Raw genomic sequence first — 5,000 nt, forward strand, 5'->3', positions numbered from 1 at the left:
ACGTAGGAACATCGATGTCACGAAGCCGATGATGGATGAGAAAATGATCGAGGATTATAGTCATTTAGAAGAGAATGATTCTCAGGAATCGTTGTTATCCAATTCTCGTGAATTAGAGGAAACGTCGTCTTGGGACATAGCGGACCTACGTTACCTACATCGTCAACACCATTTACATTATAGCTATTGCCATCAGCTTGAACATCAACATCAACGTCATTATCTTAATCGTCATCACCATTGTCAACACCATCATCGTCCTCATCACCGACATCATCATCATCATCATCATCATCATTATCATCATCATCGTCATCGTCATCGTTATCAACGTCATCAAGAGTATCATCTACAGCACCAGGAACAACAACAACAACAACAGCAACCAAATCCACATCATCATCATCATCATCATTATCATCATCATCATCATCTCGACGATTTACAACAACGTCTTCGGAAGGAACGAAGGCGAGAAAATGTTGTCTCTCCTTCTTCCTCCTCCTCTTCCTCTTCTTCCTCCTCCTCCTCCTCCTCCTCCTCCTCCTCTCCCTCCTCCTCCTCGACGACGATGACGACGACGACAACAACGACGACGACAACGACGACAACGACGATGGCAACCACTATCATCACCGGCAACAGCACCAGCACCGGCACCACCTCTTCTTCTTCCTCCTCCACCACATCGTCGTCGCCTATCATCCCTCTCGTTCGACCTGAAGATAGTAACACGTCCAGGAGTGTCACTGCCATGACGAGAGGATGCAGGATTCCACCATACCTCGCTACGTTACTCATCATCTCTTACACCCTATTCGGTATCACAGGTTAGTAAAATAATGACATTAACCAATTTCATTTTTCTTTTTCTATTTTCTTTTATTTATGTGTATATATATTCTTTTTCTATATTCTTATATATATATATATATATATATATATATATATATATATATATATATGTAACATTAAATATATATATATATATATATATATATATATATATTTTATACTATATACGTACAACAGATCTACATCCAGCGACGTACATGATTAAGCGTAGTTATCAAAATTTCAATTAGAAATGAATTCGATAAAAATGTTGGAATAATTAAAAAAAAATAATAATTTGATCGTCCGGACGCGTGCAAGATTAAAAAGAAAGAAAGAAAGGAAGGAAGAAAAAATCAACTCGAAACACCGTTCCTTTTCGCACGGTCACAAACTCTTTAATGATCACCCCGCAAGAACGAGACCCCCCTTTAGCTAATAACAATTTCTTGATGCACGCGACGAATTGAACGTTTACGCTTACGCGTCGGGAGTGGTGTTGCGTGTGACAGGTGACGCGTTGCTGCGCTGAACTGGGAGGTACCAAAAATGAAATGAGAGAGATAAAAAGAAAAGGAAAAAAAAAAAAAAAAAAAAAAAAAATACATGTACATTAAAAAGAAGAAAAAAAAAAGGGACAAAAATATTACCCAGGCACGCGTGCGATTGGAGATATTATTTCTTGTGTTTTTCCACTATCAAAAGAAAAAAAAAAAAAAAAAGAGAAAGGGGAAGAAGTCTGAGCTCTTAATTTTCTACTTTCTTTTTTATTTTTAATTTTTTCTCTTAATCATCATTATCATCGTCAACATCATCATCATCATCATCATTGTTGTTGTTATTGTTGTTATTATTATTATTGTTATTATTATTATTATTGTTATTACTCTTTTCTCTTTCTTTATTTCTTTTTCTTTTTTTTTTTTTTTTTGTCGGGTCACGCACGCCAAACGGCAGATTGTAAAAATTGCAACAGGTGACAGATAGAGCCGTCGCGCGAAGCGTTCGATATATTTTAACTTTTGGGGGCAGATGCAGGGTGCAGCAGTTTTCTCTCTGCCGAGAACGCGCTGTTGTTGTTCTGTTGTACGAGGAAGGGGGAATTCACCTCTCTTACATCCCCACCTCAACCCATCCCATAACCACCCTACTCTATCCCACCCTACTACATCCCCCATCTCCAATTCTACCTTCTCTTCTTCCTCCTTCGTCTTTTTATATTACATGTACGCGCTTATGCGTGTGCGCTTCGTACGCACACGTAAAAATTTACAAGCACGTGTGCCGTATTTTATACGATCAAGTAAAATGGTAGGAGAGAAAGAGAGATAGATGATATGATGATGATCACGAGAGCGAGAGAGATGGTAGATGGAAAGATGGAGATGATGGGGACTTGAAAAATGAGAGAGAGAGAGAGAGAGAGAGAGAGAGAGAGAGAGAGAGAAAAGGTATATTCAAGATATTGAAGCTGCTGCGCTGTGGTCCATTGTACTCCCGATAAACCTGGAAGCCGTGAAAAGTTTGTAAAGGGCTCGTTCGACGAATCGACTCCCTAAGCGCACACGCCCCCTTCCTCCACCCTCCACTCCATCCTCCCTCCACCCTTCAATAATGGGATAAACGATCTACGTTCATTAGTTCGCGTTAAGACTTAATCGCGTCCGATGCACTGTTATAATTTTCATATATATATATGTCCATCTTTCTTTTTTTTATTTTTTTTTATTTATTTGTTTATTTGTTTGTTTGTTTGTTTATTTGTGTTTCTTTCTTTCTTTCTTTCTTTCTTCGCGCACAATTAAAAAAAAATTTTTGTTTCGATTGATTATCCGTCAACCTGGGGATGATACGGGGAGGAAAAAAAAAAGAAGAAGAAGAAAAGAAAAAAACGATTAGAAAAAGACAAAATTGTTTTTTATATTCTGATTAAATTTTTTTCTCTCCTTTTTATTCGTCGATCTTTTATACAAAAAAAAGAAAAAAAGAAATAAATCGAAAAAAAGAGAGAAATACAAAATAGAAATTATTTGTTTGTCTTATTAATTAATTTTTATTTATTTAATTAATTTCTCTCTCTCTCTCTCTCTCTCTCTCTCTCTCTCTCTCTCTCTCTCTCTCTCACTCTCACTTTCTGTCTTTCTTTATATAAATGTATATAGGAAAGGAAAATATTTTATAAAAAAATTTATATTATTATTTATATCAATTTCTTTCTCTTCTCTCTAATAATTGTTGTTTTTTTTTCTTTTTCGTTTTATTTTGTTTTCTCTCACAACATAAACATTAAAAACAGATGCCTGTTCGTCGCGGTCAACGCCAAAGCCACGACCACCAACGCCGACACCTCGGCCAAATATCACATTCCACATGTATACGTGTCCTCCGGATTATGCGGAGTGGTACTGCCTGAATGGTGCCACGTGTTTTACCGTCAAAATCGTCGATTCCCTCCTCTACAATTGCTTGTAAGTATATTATTGATTTTTCTTTTCATCTTTTTTCCTCTTCTTTTTTCTTTTTTCTTTTTTTTCTTTTTTTTTTTTTTTTTTTTTATTTTTTAAATCGATCATTTCTCATTAAATTAAAAAGAAACAGGGAAGATTCTCAAGTCAAATAACGAGACAAAAGCTTTTTCTGGATGATTTTTAAAAATTAAAAAACTCTTTCTCTCTCTCTCTCTCTCTCTCTCTCTCTCTCTCTCTCTCTCTTTCGAGAATCCTTTTAAACATCCAACATTTTATCTTTGCAATTGTAAAAAAGAAAAAAATTGTGAAAACAAAGGCGAAAAAAGAATTAGCCTAAAAAATTTATTTAATCATTACAATCACCTAGAAACACATACGTATACGTATTTCTTCTTATTGAAACTTATATATATATATATATATATATATATATATATATAAAAAAGAGAAGAAAAGAGAAAAAAAAGGAGAAAAAATATGAAAAAGAGAATAAAAACTTCATTTAATATTATCAAGATTTATAAAGTATCATAAAAATCACTAGATGACGTCTTAGGAAATATCAATCTCTCGTGAATATATATATATATATATATATATATATATATATATATATATATAATGTTGTTTGAAAAAAATATATATAAAAAAGAAAATATATATGTAGATATATTTCATGTAACTTCCGATTTCACATAATCCGTGCGTCATCTCGATCGAAGTACCAAACGACCCTGGCCACGATCGACTAGTTTTCCCGTTATAGAGAGCACGAACTATACTATTATACTATTATCCATTAAAAGAGTCCGTAGAGAGAGAAAGAGAGAGAGAGAGAGAGAGAGAGAGAGAAAGAGAAATATAGTGTTTAACACAGTATCGCATTTACCATAAGACGTATTAGCCGGAGCCCTCATTTTCTATGTGGGGCCACGTTTTACAAATCTTAATCTCATCCAATAAAAATGTAAAAAAAACAATGGTTTATTATATTTGCTGAAATAAATAAAACAAAATTAAAAGAAAAATAATAAATAAATAGATAAATACAAAAGAAAAAGAGAAAAAAAAATGCGCAAGAATTCGATTACCTAAAATAGAAACGCACTTGTTCTTTTATGGCTTCTCTCTCTCTCTCTCTCTCTCTTTCTCTCTCTCTCTCGTAACGATGTCATTGCACCTAGGTCCTCCAAAACTATAAATGCTATCATGAGTGTGTATGTATCTATGCTATGTATGTATATATATGTATGTATGTACGTACATACGTACGTACATATATCTAGAATCGATCGATGTGATCTATAAAGTAGTGATAAACGCGTTCGTTCGATTGCGTCAGTAAGTACCTAGTTCGGGATCTATTGCGACATGAGACTCGACATATATAGAGAGAAAGAGAAAGACAGAGAGAGAGAGAGAGAAGGAAAAGAAATAAAAAAATAAAAGGATAAAAAGAAAAAGGAGGAAAGGAAAAAAATAGCAAAACGCGCGGAGGCAAGTAGGCAAGTTTAAGTAGGTGTACCTTATAACTAATACCTCTTATATGTGATTATATATATATATATAACTGCTACATATGTGTATAGTATGTGTTTGTATGTATATATATATATATATATATATATATATATATACATACATATGAATACAGTTCTTTCAAAGCGAAATGAAAAATACATAGAGAGACATAGAAAT

The 5,000-nt window shown here is 34.0% G+C and overlaps 1 protein-coding gene across 3 annotated transcripts in view; it reads left to right on the forward strand.

The window, feature by feature from the left end:
- LOC124957751 (lateral signaling target protein 2 homolog) overlaps positions 1-5,000 on the forward strand; it is a 35,886-nt gene that overhangs the window by 25,368 nt on the left and 5,518 nt on the right. For all 3 annotated transcript variants that reach the window (XM_047515015.1, XM_047515014.1, XM_047515013.1), the window contains 2 exons: positions 1-830; positions 3,131-3,302. The exon at positions 1-830 is cut by the window's left edge and continues 664 nt beyond it. In XM_047515015.1, coding sequence (XP_047370971.1) covers positions 1-830; positions 3,131-3,302 — 1,002 coding nt within the window. The remainder of the gene's footprint in view (positions 831-3,130; positions 3,303-5,000) is intronic.

Source organism: Vespa velutina, chromosome 2 (assembly GCF_912470025.1).
Source record: "Vespa velutina chromosome 2, iVesVel2.1, whole genome shotgun sequence".
Lineage (NCBI taxonomy): Eukaryota > Metazoa > Arthropoda > Insecta > Hymenoptera > Vespidae > Vespa > Vespa velutina.